Source organism: Artemia sp. Qi Xiang Cuo, chromosome 1, assembly GCF_049724085.1.
Source record: "Artemia sp. Qi Xiang Cuo chromosome 1, ASM4972408v1, whole genome shotgun sequence".
Taxonomy (NCBI): Eukaryota; Metazoa; Arthropoda; class Branchiopoda; order Anostraca; family Artemiidae; genus Artemia; species Artemia sp. Qi Xiang Cuo.
Window position 1 is genome coordinate 103,442,261 of NC_142794.1, and position 26,305 is coordinate 103,468,565.

At 35.4% G+C, this 26,305-nt stretch overlaps 1 protein-coding gene across 1 annotated transcript in view; it reads left to right on the forward strand.

Moving 5' to 3' along the window:
* LOC148957038 (Golgi-associated PDZ and coiled-coil motif-containing protein-like) overlaps positions 1-26,305 on the forward strand; it is a 69,846-nt gene that overhangs the window by 26,192 nt on the left and 17,349 nt on the right. The window contains exons 5-8 of the mRNA XM_089088304.1: positions 1,000-1,387; positions 10,843-10,968; positions 13,996-14,123; positions 19,565-19,716. Coding sequence (XP_088944430.1) covers positions 1,000-1,387; positions 10,843-10,968; positions 13,996-14,123; positions 19,565-19,703 — 781 coding nt within the window. The 3' untranslated portion in view covers positions 19,704-19,716. The remainder of the gene's footprint in view (positions 1-999; positions 1,388-10,842; positions 10,969-13,995; positions 14,124-19,564; positions 19,717-26,305) is intronic.

The window sequence follows — 26,305 nt, forward strand, 5'->3', positions numbered from 1 at the left end:
GCATTTTTTTGGTTATTCCTCCTCCATATTATGCTGTGGCATTTGGACACGATGTGTATATGTCACGTTTTTGTTAATAGTTGATATCAAATTAAAAAATGAAGGAAGGTGAGAGTAATTCCCTATCGGTCCCTATTAATTACTACACTCAAACATAACGCCTCTAAAATTGTACATCCAACAATTATACCCAAGAAGGACTTTACTGAATGATATTGAACTCACAGAAAACAATAATTTCCCGTCAATTCAGTTTTGCAAAGATGCATTATTCTGGGACATCACGACTTATTTTTCTTTTCTTCGTCAAAACCTAACTTGATATTCAATATCATAACAGATTAATTGCGAAAACAATTTTTTTTTCAATTTATCATAAAACAAGCAATATGAACTAACAAGAGCTGCAGCATAGCAAGTCTCTTACCCTGTAAGACCACAAAAGAGAATAAAAAACAAAAAAGTAACGAAAGTAAAACAAAAAGTCACATGGAAATTAAAAATTTGTAAGCTATTTATATTAACCAAACAAGCAGCGTCTTTGAGTCGTGAGTACCAGCAAGTGTAGCAAGGGGTTAAAAAAAAAAAACACAACTACAACATCATGTACCCTGCTGCCACTAACTTAATACTCAACTCCTTTCATAACACATATCAATCAAAATAAAGCACTTAATTTAATCATTTAGTACTATTTTAATCTGTCAACTATGCATCCTATTAAATTAATAATTAAACTCAAGAACTGTTTCAAGAAATCAAAAACCTTAAGAGCTGTTTGTAGTCTGTTGAAAATTTCCCATTCGGGTGCCACCAATAGTGGATCTGGTAATTCAGCTTTTTCCTTCTTTTTTTTAACATATTTTACCACAAAGCGTTCTATAGAGCTGTTCATTAGGCAATTATTAAAGGAGAGGATGGGTCTAATTCTGAATCTCTTCAGTGGGCTGGTATGTTTATAGACTTTTATGAATTTAAACTAGGAATTTATTTTTATAGGATTCAGCAGATGCAGCTACTTGGTCGGGAAGTCTGCCCAGATCTTCGAGATAAACTTTGGAATGAAATAGAATCGGAGATTCAAGTCCAGCGGCAAAAGGTCATGGTTAAAGCTTGCCAAGCGCAGGGCCGAAATAGGCGTCATTTTGCGTCTCAACTGAGTCTGCATCGTAATGCAAACGAAAATGAAACGTCACGATCTAGTAGTGTTGAGAGAATAAGTCAAACGGTAGAGGATGTTGATAATGGGGTGAATACAAATAAGCTTTTAACTGAGGTGGCGGACAGCAATGGAAATGAGGATAAGAAGTTGAGAAGTAGGGTCGCCCCTATTAGGACAGTGACAATCACGAGGCAGGAGACAGAAGGATTAGGGATGTCAATAACAGTAAGTGGGAAATTCTTGGCTAGAAGTTGGTCATTTTACTTTATCCAATTGTTCAAGCTATGGTTATTCAGACTTATGTCTTGTCTTGACCACTATTCCACTTTGTTTTTACTTTTTTATTTTGAAAGTGCGTGTGGACTAGTCAGTAGAAAATGTAAGCTAAGTCAAAAATTTAATTGAGAGGGAAAAAGTAATGGAGGATTCTTTAGTCTGTGGGAAATCAATTGTATGGCCGTCAAGTCTTGGTGGAAATTTTGTTGTATATAATCTACTGATATTATTGCTAACAACTTATGACTGAACCAAGGCCAACAGAGCTGCAAATGCTTCTCCACATTATTCTGTTCAGAGGTTTTGTCTTCACTGCCTCCGACGAAGTTCCTGTTTCCATTAAATATTTTTTTATGACCTATTTCCCTGCCATTCAAAAACGACTTGCTTTTCGCTTGGCCCAAGCTGGCCCAAAAATTACGCTTTTGGCAATCTTCATCCGTAAAACACATTAAAACTTTTTTCATAATAGCCCTACAAAGTGGGATCCCGACATATCTTTGGTCGAGCTCATTATTTGATATACGATCATTCAAACAAATAACTTAAACTTATTAGACAATTCCTCTGGAATATCCTTCTCTACATTTCAAAGCGCCTTCCCTATCAGAACCATGCTTGGCAACTGTCATTATTGTGGTTTCTAGTATCCCAATCTTAGATCTAAGAGTTGCCGTCCTATTTTCAAAACTCTTTTCAACACGTAAAAACAACTTAACCATGGCTGTTCTACTTTTACGTCTTGACTCATTCCGCCGTCCGTGCTCATAATGACACCTTGTTAGGTGGAACACTTCATATCTAGTATCTCCTCTCGATCTTCATTAATTCCTAATTTACCAAATTAGTCTTCTCAACATTAATATTAAAGCCATTTCTTATACCCTAAGCTCCTTAAACCTCCAAAACAATTCACTGACGTTTTTATCCAGGACGCGGAAAAACACCAACATAATTTAACTTGAAGAGAGCTATACTTTCTCATTTAATATCCTCATCTAATGCCTTTGTTCTGCTCCTTCAAACAAAATCTTTCGAAATAATCCGTTTGAACGGGGTAAAAAGCAATTCTGTTTAAATTTTGATTCTATACCAAATCACTTATCAAATTCGTTTCTCAAACCAACCGCAGCAATAAGATGTAATGTACACTTTTGATTGTTTTCGGACAATATGTCTCAGAAGAAAATATCTTTTTTCTGTTGGATTTTAAATCAATAACGTTTGAGTTATTTTGGGATTTTAAAAGGGGACACGCATCACTCAAGAATCATTTTGGTATAGTTCACTCTATATCCCTGGTTTACCATATATGAATAAACCTCCACAAAAGCTTTCCTCATATCTAAATCAAAGGCATGTTCATAAACTATAAGTCTCATGAATCGAAGGGTCTAATAAGGCAAACTATAATTAATATTTCAAACTATTAATTCAAACTAATAATTAAAATGTCAATTATTGTTTTAAACAATGAAATTCGGCGGCAAGCGTATTCTTTCCTTTTCTAAAAACCAAATAATTTTTATCTTAAAACTATTTCTGCAAAATATCTTCATCTGTTAATTATTATGCTGAGCTATTTGGTTATTGTTGAAACCCACCTGATACTTCTATAATTACCAAATTCAGTTTTCTCATTTTTATCAAAAAGGTTTTTAATACCGCCAGTTGATTATTATTATTATTGTTATTATTATGTCATTTCCTACAGCTTTATCGTGGATTAGTGTTTTCAAAAAAATTGTCGGCCTCTCTTTAACCCTCCCTATGTTGACCCCATTCCTATGTTGAACTGGAGCAGGATTAACAACTGCCCCTGAATTTGCTCCTCACCATTTCTTGCACACACTATTTCACATCTCCGTAATTCATATTTAGTGCCTTTTCTAAGTCACTGACTTCCATCTTATTCTCGTCAGATCCTTCGCTCAAACACTTATTTTTCAAACCCACTCTCTCCTACCAGGAAACCTTGGTAGGTTCCTTGGATATTAGAGAACCTTGTTCTCTAATATTCTTAACTGCTTTTTCAACTTTCCTTCTCGAAACATCTTCCATTTCTTTCCAAGTAATTTCCCTAAACAAATTTTTGTCTATCATCTGCATCCCCTCAATTTAAATTCTAATTTCGTATAAATTGTCCACGGAACTTATTTCGGAAGTTCTCATCCATGGTAATATCAATTTTATGACGCCCTGGTAAGAATGCTATGAATTTCAGCTAGAAATAAACTATAGATACTTCTAGATGCTGGTCTCCTGTTAAAAAAAAGGCTGTTTTATGACCAGATACGCCATAACCTATGAACTGAAGTAGTTTATTACCATTTCTATTTTGATTCCCTATGGCAAAAGGGTCTAGGCTAGAATACCATTTCTCTCCACTTGCACTAGCCAGGGCATCATTGGTGTGCAATGGAAGTACTACATTGTTACCCCGTATACCCGGATCATGTTACCCGGATCATGTCTATTTGTTCTCACCAAGACCTTGTATTTTTGTTTGTCATCTGGTGGACAACTTCCTTTTTTGTTATGACTCCTACTCTCTATCTAAACCGTGCCACCGTTCTTACCTCAATAAATTGATTCTGTAATAAATAGTTTTATATTTCTGTGACCAGGGAGGGGAGTTTCTGGAACCTCTAACAAGCCCTGTTTAGAGAGTCTAAATTGACTCCTTCTGTCAAAAAGCAAAACAATAGTTGTCTTTCAACGCCGTAATTCTCCATGTCACAATAATCAAATTATTTAAATCATTAAAAGTATTAGGGTCTCAAGAAAAGAAATGTTTTCATGGGGGGGGGGGGTAACAGGGGTCTTATAACTGGACAGCAAAATGTTCCTGGACCTCCGGAGAATTGAGGCTTTAACATTCCTTTGCCCACCTTGGTCCACTATATGGTTCTTTAATAGTTTTTTTTTGTACATGCTTATCAATAAAAAAAATGCTATCGTGCACAAAACATGAGGGGGGGGGGGGTCGAAATGCTATCTCAAGTATACACAAAACGCTTGAGCTGGCTTACAACCGGGCAGCAAGAGGTCCCCGGAACTTCTGGAGAATTAAGGCTTTGTCACCCTTGGCCCACCTTGGTCACTGTATGGTTCTCAATGCGTGTTGGTACATGCTTATCAAAAAGAGTCAACACCATGTGTAAGAAATCCTAGACCTGTTAAGTCTGACTCATTATATATTGTCCGCAAATGTTACTCTAAGATGGGTGGTAACCTATGATCAAATAGTTTTTACGGAAGTTGTTAAAAAAACAAAAAGCAAAACCCTTAAGAACGGATTGTTACTCCAAGTCCAGTGCAAACCTTTGTCACCTTTTGGGCTGTAATTTCCATGAAGGAAATAGAGATTCGCTTCTCAAATCTCACCCATCTATGTAGTTTGTAACTCTGATCACTACTCTGATTTTGAATCTTAATAAAAGACTTGGAACGTTATTTTCTCTGTTTAACTTTCATGTCACAAATTGAGCTTTTCTCTGGGTTGCCAATTTTATCTTCTTTAATTTTTGAATATTCTTATGTTTTTTGTATCTGTTAGCTTATGAGAAGATCTTTCATGACTTTCCTAAGTGCTTTGGAATTCCAATACGGCATGGAGGTGTAGTTAGTGTTTCATCTCTGAAGGTACTTTAGAATGAAGGAAAGATTTGTATCGAATCGATTATACAGGGTCTTTTTAAGTTGCTGCTTATTTTTGTCAAATTGGACGTTTTAAACTTAGTCCTAGAGAGGTAATCACCGATCTTTTGAAACAAAGTAAAACAACGTAAAACAAAGTTGTTTTATGTTGAAGTTAAAAGTTTTCCATCTCATTCTGTGTGTGCTATTATTTTTATGATGTCTTTTTTGCAGTAACATGTGATTCATCCTCCACGTGATTTTTAAATTGTATATAATGAACACCTAAGCTTTTTTTCTATGTAGGCTAGATTACCCTTCCATGCTTGTGCTACTGAATTTGACCTGAATTCCCACTTATCCTAACCTAACCTAACCTGAATTTGACCTGAATTCCCACTTATCCTAACCTAACCTAACCTGAATTTGACCTGAATTCCCACTTATCCTAACCTAACCTAACCTGAATTTGACCTGAATTCCCACTTATCCTAACCTAACCTAACCTGAATTTGACCTGAATTCCCACTTATCCTAACCTAACCTAACCTGAATTTGACCTGAATTCCCACTTATCCTAACCTAACCTAACCTGAATTTGACCTGAATTCCCACTTATCGAAATTCTATCAGCTCAATGTAGCCTCCTGTTTTTTTCTGTGTGGAACATTCAGAGAATTCGCTACCTTAAACATCATCTTGTGAGCCTCGACATCTTCTGACTGTCTCAAAGGCGAATTGTCCCATATCATTGAAAGCTATTCAGAATTTGTGATTTGATAATGAAATTTGATTGAAAAGACAATGGAATTGTGTCGGCAAAGTTTTCAATCAAAGGGGGATGCCCCACAGAAGATTTGAGGAGTTGTCTAATTGATCTAATTGGAGTTGTCTAAGATTTTTTTTTCTTATCATTGAAAGCTAATCAGAATTTGTGATTTGATAATGAAATTCGATTGAAAAGACAGTGGAATTGTGTTGGCAAATCTTCAAAGCCCCACAGAAGATTTGAAGAGCTGTCTAATTGATCAAATGATATTTTTTTTTAGGTGATTCTTTGCATTTTTCCTAGCAGGTATACTAGAACGTTTTTAGGGACAACCCTTTCCTAAACTTTAAACAGAAAATTCTGCTCTATTTGATCGAAAAAAACAAAATTTACACTTCCTAATGATATAGGTTTCTCTAAAATTAAATATATGTATCTCTGACACAAAACAAGAGAAGTTACAAGTTTTTTTCTAAGATTTCAGGGAAAGTAGATGTCGCCTTTAGTTTGTAGCGTTTATTCGGTTCGCTTATCCAAGCTCTACAAGTTATGGCAACACCGCCCAGTCAATTCTAAATAGTTTGGAAACACAAACTAAAAAAGTTTATAATGAACGAGATAGGCTGATTCTTTATGCTATCACAAATCCCCTTCACTTCATTGGATAACCAGCTGGTTGCTGTTTTATATGCTCCGGTTTTAACTTTTGCTCCCAAATTGGCTGAAGCTCCATGCCTATGTAATTTTTGGAGAGTTGCTGCTAAGCACACAAAATATTTAATATTTACACAACTTGTAAAATTTGTCACAAATTTATATTGCAGTTCAAAATTTCTGGGGAGTAAAATGTGCTGTAGCCGGTTTGGCTACGACCGGCCAACTTAATGTGAAAACCAGACTAAAAAGATAATATTATTGATGGATAATGTGTCTCCCTTACTTTTTGGAATATGGGGAGCTGAGGGGAAGCTGCTTCTCTCATATACAGGATTTTATCCTTGTATGGTATACTAGACATATATATTAAAGTGATTAGTGCTATGCACGAGAATAACACTGCCGCGGCTCAGGTATAAAGTGAAGTTCGCGTCTGAAGTTGTATTGCATCGGGAATTCATCAGGACTTGGTTCAATCCGCCTGCGTATGTAGTGTTCTGATTGACTTGGTCTCAAGTAGCACAGACAAGGCACTGGGAGACAACAGAAACAAATGGAGAGGGAAAAGTCTTCTGGACTTGGATTATGCTGATGATTTAAGCATCGAAGATGAAAGTGTGAGCAAAATGAATGAAGTTTTAGAGGTTTTGCGAGTTCAGGGTGCTAGAATTGGTTTGAAAATTAATGTTAGGAAGACTAAGTCACTAAGGCTAGGAATAAGTGAAAATGAAAAGGTGATGTTGGGTAATGAAAAGATTGATCAGGTGGGCAGCGTCACTTACCTTAGTAGTATTATTAGTAAAGATGGTGGGAGCAGATAAGATGTTAAAATTAGAATAGCCAAGGCTCAGGGTGTCTTTTCATAGTTAAAAAAAAGTTTGGAAGAATAGGAAGATATGTCTGCAAACCAAGATTAGAATATTAGAAGCTACAGTGATGACAGTGATCAAATATGGATCTGAAGCATGGACGCTCCGAAAAGCGGATGAAGATTTGCTAGATGTTTTCCAGAGAAATTGTTTAAGGATTGTTCTGGGTACCCGGCTGACTGATCGTATTTCAAACAATAGGCTATACGAAAAATGTGGTTCAATACCGCTCTCTAGGGCTATAATGAAAGAAAGGTTGAGGTGGTTAGGGCACGATGTTCGGATGAAGGATGACATATTGCCGAAGATTATTCTTTTCGGTCAACCATCTAGGGCTAAAAGGAAAGCAGGTCGTCCCCGTCTGGGGTGGGAGGACGTCATAAAGAAAGATTTAAAGGAAATGGGAACTTCGTGGGCGGGTGTAAAAAGGGAGGCTTTGAATAGATTGGGATGGCGGAGGAGGGTGCGTAGCTGTGTTGGCCTCAGGCGGCTTGGTGCTGCGGAGAGTTGTTAGTAGTAGTAGTAGTAGTTCATCTTTGATGTTGTTTACTTTTATTCGAAAAATCTTGTCTACTTTTTCATGTTACATCGTCTAATGCATGAGTTAGAAAGTTTTTTCTTAAAAGTCTAAGAAAAAAGTATAGAGGTTCGACTGCGTTGAGGCAACCGTCAGTACCCAAATAACATCTGAAAAGAAATGTGGTCCATTTGGATTTTCAAACTTCAAATTTTCAAGGTATACATAACACTACTTCTTCAGTTTCTTTCGTAAAATTTTTTGATTCGATTGTTATATTCAGTGTTTACGAAGGTTTCCGGGGTTAACCCCCCCCCCCCCCGGAAAAACCCTCGTATGTTTTTTTAATTTTCATTTGTACCCCCCCCCCCCCCCGCCCAGCAAAAATCCTGGTTACGGCCCTGGGGATTATATGTCAATTTCTACCTCCATTCCCTTCTCGTCTCTCCCTTAGAACTAATTCTGTATTTATCTAATGTCTCAATGAGAGCTGGGATATTTTGGCATCAAAATGCAACCTTTGAGGTATCTCCCTCCCTCCCAACTACAAAACAATCAGAGAACCCCATTGTAGAAGTTTAAGTGCTTTTTCAAGTTTTGTAATTTGTCCATTGCTTATCGATAGTATTTGTTATTGGGAAACACACGGACATTTTACACGGGAAGTTTTCTGCGGGGGGGGGTGATTGTCTGGGCGATTTTTCAGTGAGGAGTGAGTTTTTGAGAATAATTTCCTTTCAGTGAGGATGTATTTTCCGGGAGGGTGGTATTTTTCGTGGCGGATATATTCCGCGGGGGGTGTTTTCCGGGGGGTGGGGTAATCACCTAGAACAGTTTATGAAATTGTTCTATTGTTTTAGTTTCAATGGAGTAATTGTTTGATAATTGAATAATTCGTGCTCAAAGGACTGAAAATTGAATAATTTTCTCAAAGATTTCTTAATTGATAAGACTCTAAAAGTAACTTTTTGTACTCAATAAAAAAGTAAAACTTTTGGAAAAAAAATAAAAATAACAAAAATTAAAGCTTTTGGAAAAAAACCGGAAAAAAGTAAAAACAACGTAAAAAGAATACTTTCGGAATAACAAGGAAAAAGTAAAAATAACAAAAAAGTAAAATTTTTTGGTACTTAAATCTTTTCCGGGATTACACAAATTTTAAAGGATTGCACAAAGCTTTTTTAAAAGTGCTTTTAAAAATTAGCATGAGGAGCAATATATTGAGGAGGGGGGCAACCCCTTCATGTACGGAATAGGTCTTTTTCGTTTTGAGTTTTAATGTATGTTGCTCCTTACTTTCAGCTCGAAAAACTTGTTTTTTTTTCGTCTAAATCAGTGGTTCCCAAACAATTTTGAGCCCGGCCCCACCAAGACATTTCTAAAATCTTGATGCCCCCATTGCGATAATTAAATTTTTTATTCAGTATTTTACATTTATTCATCCGAAGAAGCTTAAAAGGCTATTAACTTGGTTAAAAAAAAATCGGGTCTAGGTATATTTTATGCTTAAAAATATTGTCTGTGTTAACACCTATTATGCAATGCCTGACATGTATTTTTTACTCTTTAGATGCATATGAACATGATTTTTTTTTAATTTTTTAAAAAATTAAAAAAAATTTTGGCTCTAAAGCAGTGGTTCCCAGCCAATTTTGGGCTATGCCCCACCTAGGCATTTCTAATTCCAGTACCCCCTCGTGATATTTAAATTTCGTTACCCAAAACCTTACGCGTATTCACCTGAAGGAAGTTTAAAAGGCCAGTAACTTGGTATAATTTTTCGAGTTGTCCGAGGTGTATTTTATGCGAATGAAAATTTTTTTCTGTATGCAACACCTTTCATGCAATGTAGGATGTTGTTGCAATACTACCATGTATCTGTTATTCTCTTTCAATGTATGTAAATGTGACAAAATTTAAAGGAAAAATGCTTCTTTTTTAATTAAGACTAGAGTGTTGTCAGTCGAAGGGTTTACGTCCAGCCCATCACCCACCAAAATATTCCCATGCCCCTTCTGTGGGCATTTGCCCCACGCTAGGAATCACGGGCCCTAACTGAATACCTTGACTTTATTTTAGTGGGCTGAAAATTACTTCAATCCTTGTAAGATAGTCTTCATTGCCCTTCTTCAAGCATTTATTTTTCTACAGGGCCGTCTTCATATCACTTCCTCTAAATGTGTTCTATATGCATAATCTGTCCGGCTGAACGATTTTTCTTTCATTTTTTTTTGTCGAAGGAAAAGAACCTTGTTGGTTTTGTGTTTTCCACTTACAACAAACTTGGTAAAACTAAAAGTTCACAAATTTGTCAAAGTAAATATCCTTCGGTTTAATAACTCCGGTGTCTACGTAATTTCTTACTCTTACTGTCTGTGGTATATCGGAAGGACTGAACAGCGCTTTACGGACAGAATAACTCAACGCTGTCAATTCAAATGCTAATGCCCTCGAAAAAAGGAGACCTGAAAATTGAGGCTGTTTCCCAATGGCTTTTGGCAATGTTTTCCCAATGGCAATGTAGACTGTTTCCCAATGTTCTTTTAAATATCCAAAATACTAAAACATTTCATGTGCGATACCAGTTGACTAAAGAAAAAAAATCCTTAGTTTGGATTTTGACTCGAAAAGATGAATCAAGCTGTCAGAAGTTTATTATCGACATTTATTTTTCAACATCTCTCATGGATTTTAAGATGAGGTGTTTTTTTAGTTCAGAGAAAACTTTAGAGACCACCAAGGGAACACAATTCTTCAGAAATGCACTTCTCTACGTTCAGAAAATAGTTTTTTTGCAATTTAAGACAGTTTAGACGGCAATTGTGGACTCTATGCATGTGGACTCTTTTCCTTCGACAAAACCAACCTACATCATATTAGATCCTTGCTTCTGTCTAAATTTAGCTTGATTTCTTGTCAGGGCTTCTTGATTCTACTAATTCTTTTATTTCAGGGTGGTGCTGAGCATGGTGTGCCAATTCTCGTATCTGAATTGTACCCTGATACGCCAGCGGGACGATGTAGCTCTCTCCATATCGGTGATTCTATTGTCAGCGTGAACGGCATAGATCTTCGTAAAGTGAGAATTTTATTATCTTCATTTTTGTGTTTTGAGTTAAATTCATACAGCTCACAAGGATAGGGGACTAAAAAAAAAAGAAGTGAATATTACTGCCAAGGCCGTACCCAGGATTTTTTTTTCGAAGAGGGTTTTACTGGGGGGGGGGGGGGTACACAAAAAACCTCAGAAAACCCGTACAAAATTTGTTTATGTCCATTTTGTTACGTTTTTACGTAACAAAACGTAACCCCCCCCCCCTCGGATACGGCCTTGAATACTGCCCTAAAAATGAATATGTAAAAGCATGTGAAAGTTCATTTTCAATTGATGTATCTACTAGACTTGGTGGTACATCCGTTCAGCCAGTGTATACCTTAACTTGTTTGGGCCTTCCTGTGGGGACTTCCGTGTGAGCTACCCACTCGCTCTTAGATAGTCGTCTGCAAAAGCGAATTTCCACGTCATATGGTTGCATTGCGGAAAATAAGCGCTGTTTTAATCGCATGATTGTTGCTAGATTATATAATGCAACAGTGCTGCCACATATTCTGTATGCAGCACCTTTCTGGAGAATGCTTCAGAAATCGGATACTAAGTCAATTCGGTCCTACTACTTTCTTCTTCAAAGCGTCTGTTGAGACTACTTTTGTGAACGTTTAATTTATATTTTAGCTTTCGCTAGTAAGTTACAAATCCATGTCAGACCGTTCAAAACAGATCGACTATTTTAAGGCAAGGCTGCCGCAGGAGTGGTCACTCCTCCTGCGGCAGTAATGCTGATGTAGTTTCTTTAGGTATTTGTCCTGTATTGCCCTCTATTTTTTTTCTTTTTTTTCTTTTTTTTGTGTCATGTTGTACTCCGTCCTCTTGCTTTTATGTAGTGACGGGTTAGAAAATGGACAAATAATATTTTCTTTTGAAAATTATGCTGTTTTAAATAAAAACTTTAGTTGGTTTTGTATTTTATTAGAATAAATTTAAATAATGGAATTGTTTGGTTATTTGGGAGGTTTTTAATTTATTCTCTATAATTTAACTAAAACCAAAATGCCTCTTGAATATAGTCCTTTTAGGGCTTCCAAATGAAAGACGCTTCCCAGCCTCAAACCGGAAGCCAATTATATAGCCAGTTCTCCTCCAACATCACACTTTTTAAAATAGACTTTAAAATAAACTCTACTTTTAGCTCTGAAGCTAGAACTGGATGTAGTGTTTTGTAATGTATGTCAAAAAGAAGGTAAATTCTTAAAATTAAGCTTTTCTTGACGACTAAAATAAATTAAATTGCCCAAAATTAAGTTTGGACAATCAAATTGTTAATTTTAAGGGACAGCTGATAAAAAACGACCTTGATAGAGGCATGGGTGTACAATGCTATGGTTTTGCCTCGTTGTCTATACCTTAGCCCTTTTTGGCGTATTTTTACAGCTACAGATAGCCTGCAATTGCATTCAGTGAACGACAAGTATACTAATTTTTAGCTGCGTTTACCACCGTGGACAAGCAATAGGTATGTTACTACCTGTAGGTAGTAACAGTACGCTAGTACTGTTGGGTACTAGCCAGTACGGTGTTGCCAACCCTGAAGAAGCGATTCTTTCGTAAACTAATCGATATAATTTGTCAGTCAAGTCCCACCTGTGGTCCAAAGTTTTGCAGCAGTAGTCGGCATTTGTTTCTGATTGTTGTGTTTTCGTTTTGTCAGAAGAAAGTCTAGTGTTTTGTTTTTCTTTTTTTGTGCTCAATCTGTTTTTTCATTGATGGGTATTAAATGGATTCATTCATATATATATATATATATATATATATATATATATATATATATATATATATATATATATATATATATATATATATATTAGTATGCCAATTATCCAAAATATTTTTGACACATTCCTTTTCTCGCTGTCGCTTGTAATTTTCACTACCGTTCATCTTCTAACCGCATATTTCTTTGTTCTTGCTGTTGCATATCTTTTAACCGCATATTTGTTTTCTTCACTTTCATTTTTAATTCGCTCTGCTTTATTCATTCGTTTTAATTTGTTTTTCATTGATGGGTATTAAATACATTTATTCATTCATTCAGAGCCTTCCCTGGATGATTGTTTTATAATAACAATATCTGCCTCTAGGTACCCTCTAAATTTGAAATTATGCTTAATGTATTAGTTTTTATTTTGGGTACTTTCTCCAATCAAAGGCATGTAAGAAAAGATTTGTTTTATCCTTATGATTTGTATAATTCATCCACTTTATTCGTGGATTTAGTGGGAGTTTTTTTTCGTATCTGACATTCTCTAATTCTAAGTTAGTTGCCCTAAGTTTCCTACCTTTCTGTTAAAGATCAGTATATAATTTCGGGAGGGGTGACTTTTAATCCTTAACTATCCTCTACTTAAAGGAATGATTGTTTTATAATAACAATATCTGCCTTGAAAGATTTTACTTCTTATGTTGGTTCGGTATATAAAAAATCGTTCAATTTTAATGTAACCAATTCAAAGTAATTATTAGAAAAAGGGGAACACTCTCGGGTATGGAATAGGTCTTCATGATACTGACACCAAGGAATTAAATATGTCTGACAAACCTAGAGTGGGGGTTTCAAAATTTGCGTACGGTCCAATACGGAAGAGGGCAGTTGATGTTTTTGTTGGGCAGAAGGTGAGGGAGTGGTTAATTTTTCATCTTTTTAATGAGGGATTTTCAGATCAATATTGAAGGGGATATGATCCCTGCCATCCTTTTTTTAGAATATTTCAGGTTTTGAGATATTGTTATAAAAAGTTGAATTTAACCGTAAATAAGTGAGGGGTGGCTAGTAAAGTACAGACTATTAATAAAATATGTAGGTTAAGAATAATGAAAAATAACATTCCAGTATGTAGGCTTGGTTGGTATTTCAATATGACTTGGTTGGTGTATACCTCAACCAAGTCAGTATACTTTTTTGTGATAAAGTGCATTTTTTTTTATTTGAATAAATTTCATTTTATAAGAGTTTTATACTTATTTTTGGCAACACTCCTTTTTGTTTCCTAGGTTCTGCACGCTGAAGCGGTAAAAATTCTTTGCACTCAACCAGCAGGACAAACCTATCTTGAAGTACAGTACATCAACCCAAGTGACGATTTAAGCGATGATGACGATATTCTACCTGAAAATTTTAAGTAAGTAAACTTAAAACGAACATAAATTATTACGTACATGATTGGGTTCGCCCCCTAGTCAATACCTCACTCTATAAGCCAAAGATTTTTTTAGTACTTTCATAACAGCTATTTATTCTAATTAATGGCCCTTGTGATTAAGGGGTCATTTTTAAAGAATTGGAACAAAATTCAAACTTTAGAATAAAGAGCGAGGTATTGACTAGGGGGCAAACCCCCTAATATACATATTAAGAATATCTGGATATAGAAGTTCGTTACGTATGTTAATTCGTAAGTTATATATATTTATTACTAATAAAAACGTTCGTAAGCAAAAATTAAACAACTTTCGAGAAAGCCTTTTAACCAAATAAAAGTAAAATTAATATACAAATTTTGTTTTAATTATTCATGTACGATGAGCCAAAATCAAAACCTGCATTAATTCAAAAAAGTTCAGAAATTGAATAAAAAAGAAGTTTTTTTAACTGAAAGTAAGGAGCGGCATTAAAACTTAAAACGAACAGAAATTATTCCGTATATGAAAGGGGTGTCCCCTCCTCAACGTCTGGCTCTTTACGCTAAAGTTTGACTCTTTCTCACAACTATGTTTTTTTTTAACAATAAAAAACTTTAGCGTAAAGAGCGAGGCGTTGAGGAGGGGACAGCCCCTTTCATATAGGGAATAATTTCTGTTCGTTTTAAGTTTTAATGTCGCTCCTTACTTTCAGCTAAAAAAAACTTGTTTTTTTATTTAATTATCTTTAGGAATCGACACATTGTTGATGTTTAATTTTTTAGGAACAAAAATGTTGCCAAATTTTACCAATTAGTTTCGATTGTTTGTTTTCACGGTCCAAACTTGGTAACACTGATTAAAATATGGTCTAAACCTTTTATAATTTTGAAACGACCAAAAAGAAAGTATGAAAAAGTTTGAGTTTTCAGATATGAAGCACAGTTTATATAATAATAAAATACGTTTGCCGCAGATGATTTCTGGATCTTCATTCTAGGTGCGAACAAAAAGCTCTTCCCACTTATTTCTGCACTCATTGTCCACTTATTGGTGAGCTGGCCAAGTGGTTTTGTGAGTATTGGTTCCACAGGTGATTATACTTTGCCTGACCATGAAAAGATATAATGTCGCTTATGTTAATAGGTTCTCTGGAGCAATCGCACCTCGGTTCGGGTTTTTATAATGGGTGAGATAGGGAAAGATCATACTGCTAATTATATAAACTGTGGGTATGAATAGACCTAAGATGGGTAAAAACGGCAAAGGTGGGTCCAAAGCTTTATTTTGATGTCCTTTAGCACATTAAGGCTCAGTCGTAAAAAATAAAAAAAATTATATCTATCTCTTTGCAGTAAGCAGACAAATACAAAATTCTGAATTTTGCAATAGACGTATATCTGCATCGACTTTCTTTTCGTTGGATAATGACGAGGTCTAAGTAGTTCTATCAATGTTTACACTGAAACGAATTTTTTTTCTTCAGGCCTATAAAGGTAAAGAGCAAATTATCTGGAAAAAAATGGAACCTTAAAAATGTGACAAGTTTAAATATGACAAGTTTATTCTTTGTCGAGCTAAGCTATTGAAAAATACGGACGGATGGGCTTCATGAGTTGTTACGGTAATAAAACCTGGCCTAGAAAATAATTGAATTTTTCAGTGGCTGTAAGTTTCCCATTATCCTTTTTGTGTATAGTTTCCTGTTAACAATCTTACCCAAGTGAATTCAACTAATTTCTAGTTAAATAGTCTGTGGAAAATGCAAACTTTATTTAGATACGCTGTGAGACCACACCAGCTCTACTTGGTATATCCTATTACCTGGCTCTTTTTTTAAGCGCATACCCTATAGACCCTTTTTATAGCCTTTTGTCATACCCTATATACCTTTTTTTCTAAGCCCAGAAAGCTTAGAAGGAAGGCCTTGCCAAAATATTTGCTATGTTTCTTCGTTTTTCATTTTTCACTGGCTGATAGTGCATTTACACATTGCGGAAATTCGTCCGGATTTAGCAATCCATGCGAGGATTCCGTCCGTTTTTGTGCTTGAAAAACTCTAGCTTTCCGCAACAGTTTGGTTAGGTTAGGTTAGGCCGACAATTTGCCTTGTAAATTACCAGCTGACAGGAGATAAACAAAGTTTTGGACCCATTTAAAAAAGGTAAAGAATATGGCATTGGACTTCACAGTCCCTACCGGCGCTGCTGATCCCCGTTTCTTAGCCCTTCAGCCAGGAGGTGCAATGGGGGGCTGGGGGCCAACCTTTTTGTGCTTTCGCACACTTCTGTTCCTTCTATGGCATTTGGAGAGAGATTAGTTGGGCTTTTTGAAGCTGAGCAGAACCCACCATTCAAGCCTGGTCGTGATTGGCTCAACATGCTTCTAGGATCGGACGTACCAGAGCTCTTTTTTGAGGTATTTTTCGCTTTTAACCTTCCCCTCTCACCTTTTTCAAAAAACCTTCTCATTTTGCCTTGGGCTTCATTTTTCGTCATTGTGTAAATACAGGTAAGTTAGAAAAATGAATCTTCCATCTAAATTCGATATTTAAAGATTATTGAATGATGGCGCTTTTAAATATTTAACACGAGTTAAGTCGTGTCTTCATTGTGGCTTTTTCAGGTGAAGTCGCTCGTGCTTTTTGAATTTTTTGGCAGCTCCAACCTGTATTGGTTCCTCCTAAGGCTCAAAAGGTAGAGATTAGTTGCAGTGGAAGTGGCTTTTAATTTCAGGAAAAGTGGAATCCAGTGAACAAAAATCTGTTTTCACCTACCCGATTTTGCTTCGGAAAGCCATAGTTAAGACAGGGTTTTAGTAAGAAAACTCATAGTTGCGCACAGTTATTACCCTCTAGGGTAATAACTCAGGTAATAGATAAGGACGGATTCTTGGCATGGTTTTTAAAATATATATATATGTTACCGTGAATGTGCATAGTGTCGACATTCACCGGTTAATGTTCGAAATTCCTTTTTCTCTGCTTGGGTTCAATTAGCTCTACGAGTCAGGTTTGTCAGTCTTATGCAAGCTATGATGATAAAAGTTAAGGTTAGGTTAGATTAGGGTAGTTTAGGTTAGATTAGGGTAGGTTAGATTAAATTTGGTTCTAAATAACAGAAATGGGTTGAAAACCCAAGCTAACCCAACCTATTCTATTCTAACCTAACCTTTCATCATCAAACCTTGCATTAAATTAGAAAAGTCGACTGGCAACGATGACTATATATATATATATATATATATATATATATATATATATATATATATATATATATATATATATATATATATATATATATATATATATATATATATATATATATATATATATACCTCTGGGATTTTATTAAGGAAACAATGAAACTCGTTTTGTATGTAATTTTTAATAGCTTTACTAGTATGCATGTATTTCACAAGTTTTACCTGACATAGGGATACCATATAGATCTTATGGTAGAGGCTCCACTGTGGCGGGTAAAGAAAGTAAAGCCTAGAAAACCGTTAAGGCAGGTGGTATTTCTTCTGATGAGCCCTAATGGAAGGTTCTACTTGGAAATATTTCGCTAGATTTAAGGTGCTTTTGCTTGTAAATTTACAACGACTTACATTTATTGATGATGACTTTGCATGGATTTGGACATTTCTATTTGGTTGATGGTTCGGTTATACTGTTTAGTCCTATGTAGTTGGATAGATGAGTAAGGTCAAAACCTCGTTCAAGTGCACATTTGTCTCAATTGCTGGATTAGGATGACAGTTTTTTTTTGTTTTTTTTTTGTTTTTTTTGTTTTTGCCAAGTAATTACCTCTAAAACATAATATATATATATATATATATATATATATATATATATATATATATATATATATATATATATATATTTGATTCAGGGCTACCCCAGCTTGTATGGTACTGCTCACCTAGGCTATAAGAAAACCAAGAAAAATGATTTCATTTGGCTCTCTTTTGCTCAACAGCTTTCCGAGAAGGGTCACTATGATTTAAAACTTTGCCTTAAGACGTAGAGATTTCTGGGCTATCGTTCAAAAACATTCGAACAGATTTCCGTATTGATTTTCGAAGTGTATAAATGAACCATGTAAGTCATTCTCGTTTTGTTTTTAAATTTTTTTCGTCGCCTTCCTCGTTTCTTGTTGAACGGTAAATCTCCTCCTTGTAGAGCGATGCTATTGGAAGAATATAGACAAATAGACTTAATCAGTCGATACGGCATAAAAATCCAGTCCTGAAAATTAGTGAATTTGCCGTCGTTTATCCAAGCGTTCCATTCTTGATAGAATAAGCTTTTACGTTTCTTGTAATCTATCTTAAACCGATGTGGATCCAGGGGATATCCAGGGAGGAGAGGAGTGTCTTTGCCTTTTCTTTTGAATATACCAAATTAAAATTGTAAGTATGTAATCTAAAAATTAAAAATATTTGAAAAAGAACTGGATTTTTTCTGTTCAGTTTGTTGGGGGGGGGGGGGGGTTGAGTCCCTAGGTACCCTCTAAATTTGAAATTATGCTTAATGTATTAGTTTTTATTTTGGGTACTTTCTCCAATCAAAGGCATGTAAGAAAAGATTTGCTTAATCCTTATGATTTGTATAATTCATCCACTTTATTCGTGGATTTAGTGGGAGTTTTTTTTCGTATCTGACATTCTCTAATTCTAAGTTAGTTGCCCTAAGTTTCCTACCTTTCTGTTAAAGATCAGTATATAATTTCGGGAGGGGTGACTTTTAATCCTTAACTATCCTCTACTTAAGGAATATATCGGGACTAACTATACTAAATAGGTGGTGAGGATATTTAAAAATAAATGGGGATGTTTGTTTCGAGGACTTGAACTCCACCCCCCCCCTTGCACACACTCTTTTGTTCCGCCTTTTACGTCTATATAGAAATGCTCCGATGTAATTTTTCTGACATTAAACTAAGCCCCAATCACTGACTGTCTTATTTGATAGAGTTTTATCATTTCGTCTTCTATTTTTGCTGGATCTATTTTTCTTTCACCTTGTTTTCCGTTCTTTTCCGTCAAGAATGATGAAATACTGTAAATCATTAATGTAACTCCTTTTGCCGGCACGCTAAACATCAATTCATTATTTCTTTACAGTCGGTTCTTCTTCTAGCCACTGTTCATAAACGATTTTGCCAATCCTTCCGCGAATATTGTATAGGTGTCTCGGTCTAAAGACTTTGAGTGCAAAACACTCATTCTGTCGATTAGCAAAAAGTAACTCAATGCTTTCCCATTGCGGCGATAAATTGGAAACTGACTACCAAAAAAAGCCTTTCCTCGTTTTTAGAGAGTTCCTTTTCTTTTATGTTCAAATAATCTATATCCTCTGAGCGTGTCGTATGTCGTTAAAGTTTTTACTGTTGGTGGTGATTGATCCAGATTTCCTAATGTTAATGGTTTCTTCTTGTAGGTATGGCTTTTTTCATGGAGAAGAAAGCAATTCTGAGCCACCGAATTTTAAAGATTCTGGAGACAAGACGCCAACTGCCCCGAGAACGCCAGAGCCATCTATAAACGAAATAGTGTCAGAAAATGTTCCTGGCTATTAAAACCTATTCAAACGTGAGTAGATGGGAAGTTGTCATTACTATTTTTTTGTACAAAAGGGGATATGTCTAAATGACATTTTCTTTGGGGTTTGTTCTACCAGTAATGTGATTCATGAGTTAAAGTAGACCTCGAATTTCGCACAGAATACACCCCCTCCCTGCTCCTAATCTACTCTGGATCTTATGAACTTTTGAGCAAGAATGTTTGATATAAAAGAGCCGCTTTAGAAAGGCTCGGATCTGAAGGACTCGTTTTGGAGCCCTTTAGAGCCTTTTATAATTTTGGAGCCGTTTTGGAGCCTTTAATATAGTTGGTAAAGCATTAAGGCTGTACGCATTTGGATAGCGTTTCCCTCCTTTCCTAAATAATGAAAAGTTGCTCGTACTGATTACTTTAGACGGGTCAACTAGCTGTTTTATAGCTGTTTAATGCATTTGTATTTTACAAACGCCTTTTGAATTTTGGATTCTTATCCATTTAAAAATTATTTTCTGATATTTTATTATAATATTTTATAATACTTGTGTTTTTTATAACACTGTAATATGTTTTATATAATATTTTTTAATATTTCATTATAATAAAATATTATAATGACAATATATCTAGTTTCATAATACAACTATTATATATAATTATTTTACAACAGGCTCATTTTAAGGTTGTTTTTTTTAGCCAGCCTTGTTCATGATTAAGAGGTTGATTTAATGCTGAAATGCTTACTTTACATATTGAAGCTCATCCAATCTCATTTAATATCCTGTTTCTTGTTTATCTACGAAAAAACCTACTTATTGCATGCACTTTTACACTCTTTAAGCGCCAATTACTACATCTATTGAGCCCTTAAGTTCTCCCGGCCTTTTTTTGCCTTTAGGAACGAGATAAAGTGAGTTAGCAAAGTTGACGTGAATTTAGTTAGGGAAGTGGAACTTTCAAGAATAAATTCATGCCCAAAATAAAGCTATGCTCTAAGAAGCTGTTTTCAAGCTTTATCTCTCTTCTTTCCATGTTTGTCAACCTTAGAAAATTGGAGGCTGAACTAAAAAAAAAATAGATTTCATCACTTAGTGAATGAGATAGTATTTCCCCCTTTTTTGTTGATGTATTTGCAGGTCAAATGAAATATAAACTGATTTATTGCTAAGCATAGTACCACTCCTCTTCAGTGTGACATAGAAATTAAATTTGCTCTTTAGAAATTTGCATTTGCATTTACAAATAAAATAATAGTTAAAAAATAGTTTTCTCTTTTTTAAAGTAATTCTAGTCTTAATTCTTTCTTTCTTTTTAATTTTTCGTGTGATTTTGTTCATGTACATAATTATTTTACATATTTATTGTCGTACCCATTTCAAAGCGCGTATCATATCTCTTTTAAATTGTTTCAGAAATTTTATCGAAGGCGTATTCAGTTCTTAAAACGTTGGAACAAAACGTTACATTTCTCCAGACCTTAGATTGTTCATGACATCTTATTGTCTTTTTTAAAAAGACATCTCGAGCTGCATTTAAAATAGTAAATAATATATTAATGTAACACAATTTTTAAGACCTATGTATATATTGTTACGCCCAAATCAGAGTGGGGTATTACATTGTTTTGAAACTATTTTAAAAAAAAGTACGGAAGATTCTCCTAGTTCCTCTCAATCCGCCGACCGCAGTTCCAAACGAAAGCAAAATCTTTGCTTCTATTCCTATAAATTTATAAAGGTGTTAGCTGTGCCTTTCGTTTTAAGTATATATAAAATGAATTTCTTAAAAAGGACATTTTGTTCATTCTAAAATTTAATTTAGAAGTCCATTAAAGGTGTTTAGAAGTCCATTCTAATAGCATAATAGCATATTCTGATGGTTCAAGTGTTCTATGTTCTATGTTCTGATAGCATATTCTGATAGTTCAAGTGTTCTATGTTCTAATAGCATATTCTGATAGTTCAAGTGTTCTATGTTCTATGTTCTAATAGCATATTCTGATAGTTCAAGTGTACTACCGTACATTTTTAAATGGCATAAACTCCCTTTTCAGGTAGCGATAAAAAATTCAATAAAACCATTGTTCATTACTAATTAATGCATAACTAAATAATGTATAATACATAACTAATTAACTTTGATTTCCTAGCAGTTATTACTAGGAAATCAAAATAGCATGTTTTAAAGGAAGTTGCTACATATAGTGCTTTCCATAATCAACAAAAAAATTTATTGAATGATTAATTTTCTAGTGATTGGTTGATTAATGAATCAGGTCGATTGCCTTCGTAATAATATTCCTTCTTAGATGCCTCGGGTGCACAAATTGCCTTTTTTTTTAGAAATCTTTTTTATTTTCTTCAACTTTCAACTTTCTTTAAAATATAAAAGAAAGTCTAAAAATTTATATTGCTTCTGAGGACTATTTAGGAATCAAATCGGTTGCCTTTTTAATATTAAACGTTGGAACTCAAATAGCCTTTGAAGATGAGAATTTTGAGGAAGCTATCTACCATGCAGGGTTGCGATTGCTGACGTCCAAAAAGAGTGCAAATCAAGGCCTATAAAGAGTGAGTTTTGTTCGAAAAGAGTGCAAGTCATAAAATTTGGATGTACAATGTTGCTGCTGCTTGCGTATCACCTCTGAGGTATAAAATAGTGCATTTCTAGCGAAAAGTGTGCAAGTTGGTAACCCTGTTCCATGGGTTAATTACACTTCTGGCGAAGTTGCTAACTACTGACGTTCAAAGTGAATGAAAACTAACACCCAAAAAGAGTAATTTTCACTATTCCGCATCCCCCGTGAGGTAAAAAAGAGTGCATTTCACAGGAAAAGTGTGCAAGTTGGCAACCCTGCTACCATGTCCACTTAAGATGCTTCTAATTAGTTTAGTGCTTCTCGGGTCTTTGTAAGTGAAGGAATGCTTTCACGTTCATAAGCACAGCTGATTGGCCCATTGTCTCATATTATAATAATAATACTAACGCCAGTAACTGAAGAAAATGAAAATGAAACACGACTTCCAAACTTCCGATGTAAATTATCGTAGGCATGGTTTGGTATAAATCGTAGTCGTAGACGTCTATCTGCTCATTAGGTGAAGCGAAGTCAGGTTAATTTTTCTTGGTGGAGGAAGAGTTCAAATACAAAACAGTGTATTTTTGGCAATTATTTCATGTTTTGGAGGAGGACCAGTTTCAGGGGAACTTGCCTTTTGCTTTTCTTGCACTTTTATAAAGATCAGGTTTTTACTAACTTTGATCTAACTTAGAAGGCTGTTCTGCAAGGTAAATGAAATTATCAAGAATGGATATACAGCCCAAATTAAGACTTAGGATTGTCTCTAAAGTTCCCGTCTCCAATCTTTCCCTATTTTTAGGGCTTTAAAGATTTTGTGGGAACCCGTCTTAAATCTATATAAAAAATGAGAAATTTTTATCTATATTTTGAGAAATGGCTTTTATATTCTCTTTAAAAAAATTAGAAAAATTATTGTCCCTCCTACATCTTCGTGAATTGGCGCCACTGGTCTTCCCTACCTAAAAGGCTTCAAAGATTGTATGCCTGCATGCCTGTCTTTGGGAAGAGAAAAAAGAAAAAATAGGTATGGTCTTGTGTGTTCTACTCTTAGTATGATGTGGAACATTATGGAGTGCAAGACATGTAACTAGGTGGAAACAGAAGTTTAGAGTAATTAGTATTAATTAGACTTTTTAAGCTTAACGTTGCCTACAGTATAATCACCTGCTTGCTAGGTTTTTGCACTCTATTATGTTTTCAGTTAAGCACTAGCTAAACTTTATTACAAAGTGCGGAGGGTGAGGAGGTGACCATTTTAGTAATGCACAGAATAATTATATTCATTTTGACTTTTAATGAAACTATTTACTTTCATAATTTTTTTTTTAATAATATCAAGTAAAATCAACGACCAAATAACACAATACGATAGGTTAATCGGCGGCAGGCGTGGTCTGTATCATTTATTGTGGTTGCTATGACAACTAAAAGAATTAATTTAATTACACTGTATTATTTGGACATTGACTGACTCTGACACTGATAGAATGACGCTGACTATGAGTTTGCTAGTTGTACTAATTACAAATCTATAAATATCATGCTCCTAATGTTCTACTAACATAAAATTTTGATGCAATGTCCTCAACCCCGCTATTTATACCTTTTAAAGGTTTCCATTGCTATTTATTGTTTTATAATCCATATGTTATATATTGATAGTAATAAAAGTCTTATACTCAGCCCTAAGAAAATCATGAAAGGGCACATATCAGTTAAAATGTGAAAAACACTGGTCTAAAGCCAACAAAACTTACCAGTGGTGAAAAGCCACTACACTTGACTTGACTTACTTGACTGAAGTCCTGTCCGGCCTTTCTAGCTGTATTGGGGCTTCTTCTAATCTCAGCAGACGATAAATTTGGTTACGGTATTTCAATCTGTCTGGTGCTAGACGTATCAGCTGGGATAGGCTATGGGGTAGAATGTTGTGGGTCCATTTCTCGGGGGTATATGGCGTGAACCCGTCCTTCGAAGGCAATCTTAGAATCTCCAAATTTCAGCTATTTTTATCGCTGTTTTCTAAAGGCTAAATTCCAATTTATCCTTTAACTGTGGACTCCGGTCCATGATGGTTCAAGGGTAACGGAGTAGTTTTTGGAGGTCTTCATTTGAAACTCGGTCAACGTACTTAATCCTCACAATGCGTCAAGGCATTTAGTTTCAAATGAGGAGGTTAATCGCTCATCATCAGACTTTACAGACTAAGTTTTGCTTGAGTATAAGGCGATGGGTATTAAGAGAGAGCTGAAGAGTCGCAACTTTAGAGAAGTTGACCGTGCCTTGCTTTTCCAAATTGGCAAGAGGTTGTTGAAGCTGGTGCTAGCCAGGCCAATTTTTTACTTGGTTGCTTTTGAGCAGTCGTTGTTAGAAGTTAGGAGGCTCCCTAAATAGAGGAATGAGTTAACATTTTCTACTGACTCCCCTTTTATTCTCAGCTCCACAGTTCTTGCAGCAGGATCTCTAGACACCTGTATAATCTTGGTTTCGATGTATTTATTACCATCCCAAAAGCCTTGGTTGCTGACACTAGTTCATCGGTATCAGCTTTGAGTAGATTCTCTTGGCTGTTGACTTTTTCGGTGTCATCTGCGTATGCCAGTTCATCGATAAACGTCCGTTCAATCTCTGCACCGGTTACAGTTTTAGCAATTGATAGCGCTGCGTTGAGGGATAGGTTAAAGAAGTGGGGTGGCAAGAGGCAACCTTGGAGAACACCCGTCGATGTTAGGAAATATTCTGTCAGTTCCTGGGCGTCTGGACTCTACACTTTTAAATAATAATAGTAATAAAAAAAACACTATGCCCTAGTGTCTGAATGCTATCAAAATTATTTCTATCATAATAAATAGTTAAACAATAACGCTGACGTTTAGATTTTTGACGTTTAGGCAAGAATAAAACTTCCAGTGAAATGATGAAGTTTAGACTTACAGTAGATCACGTTCGTCTTTTATGTTATATTTTCTGTTATGTTTTTATGCTTTCTCTTATGTATATGTGGACATGCTAATCTTGCTATGCCAATTTATAGTTCATAAAATGGAAACCGTATTGGTATGAAACCTATTTTGGTTAATATGCCGACTGCTGACCCCTTCATTGTATGACTGCTTCAGCTTTTTGCCAATAATCCAAAGTAAAGAAAATTTAGAAATGTTAACTTTTAGTGTTGTTTTTTGTTTTTTTTTTGCTGACGCCAAAAAACGAGGAGTAAAGTTTAAGCAGAGCCAAAAAAAAAAAGAATATATAATTTACTGTTTTACATTAAAGAATGAATATTGCAACTATTGTACGCACAATCTAGATGCTAAAATTAGTAGAGTGTGCTGTCAGTCCGCGACTGCGTTTAAAAAAAAAGTGTATAGTAAAAAACATAATTGAATTAAGAAATAAATATGATAATATGCACACCCACGTGGTTGTTGATCTAAGGTCGTACCCAGGATATTTTTTCGGGGGGGGGGGGGGCTACTCAAAAAAACCTCAAAAAGCGCATACAAAATTTGTTTATATCCATTTTTGTTACGTTTTTACGAGTCAGACAACGTTTTCTTGGGAGGGGTGGTCAAATCCCCCTATCCCCCCCTCTGGGTACGGCCTTATGTTGATCTACCCAGTTTTGATTATACGGAATCATACCTTTTAACTACTACTACTACTAACAACTCACCGCAGCACCAAGTCGCCTGAGGCCAACAGAGCGCGGTATTGAACAACATTTTTCGTATAGCCTATTGTTTGAAATACGGTCAGTCAGCCGGGTAAATATGCTCTTCGGATCATGGGTGTAATACCCATGGCCCACTAAAAGTGACGCTCAGGATAACGGAAACATGGGCAGTTGAGTACCATGGCTCTGGACACAGGAGGAGGTCTCTTCAAGGGATGGAGGTCTCGATGAGTGGAAATATATTACAAGAAGGTTATCATCAGGAATAACATTTATTCGGGGCAATGAGAAGGATGAAGTTCTTTTTCTGAGATTTATAACCTAACTTTAACTTTTCAAACAGTTCGGGATAACGAACTGTAAGTACG